General features: G+C 37.5%; 1 protein-coding gene across 1 annotated transcript; it reads left to right on the top strand.

Annotated features, from left to right (window-relative positions):
* Positions 1-5: 5 nt before the first annotated feature.
* LOC108524764 (semenogelin-2-like) lies at positions 6-311 on the top strand (the record flags this gene model as incomplete). The annotated part of the gene is made up of 1 exon (XM_017865837.1): positions 6-311. A coding segment is annotated over one exon (306 nt), but the record flags the coding sequence as incomplete, so codon positions are not given.
* Between the last annotated feature and the right edge of the window lie 6 nt (positions 312-317).

Below are 317 nucleotides of genomic sequence, written 5' to 3' on the forward strand. Positions count from 1 at the left end.
ATGGAGAAAAGAGTGTACAGAAAGATGTACCCAAAGGCAGCATTTCTATCCAAACTGAAGAGAAAATATATGGCAAGTCTCAAAACCAGGTAACAATTCCTAGTCAAGATCAAGAGCATGGCCATAAGGAAAATAAAATATCATACCAATCTTCAAGCACAGAAGAAAGACGACTCAACGGTGGAGAAAAGGACATACAGAAAAGTGTATCCAAAGGCAGTATTTCTATCCAAACTGAAGAGCAAATACATGGCGAGTCTCAAAACCAGGTAACAAATTCTAATCAAGATCAAGAGCATGGCCATAAGGAAAATAAA

This window comes from Rhinopithecus bieti, unplaced genomic scaffold (assembly GCF_001698545.2).
Source record: "Rhinopithecus bieti isolate Rb0 unplaced genomic scaffold, ASM169854v2 repeat_22561, whole genome shotgun sequence".
NCBI classification, from domain to species: Eukaryota; Metazoa; Chordata; class Mammalia; order Primates; family Cercopithecidae; genus Rhinopithecus; species Rhinopithecus bieti.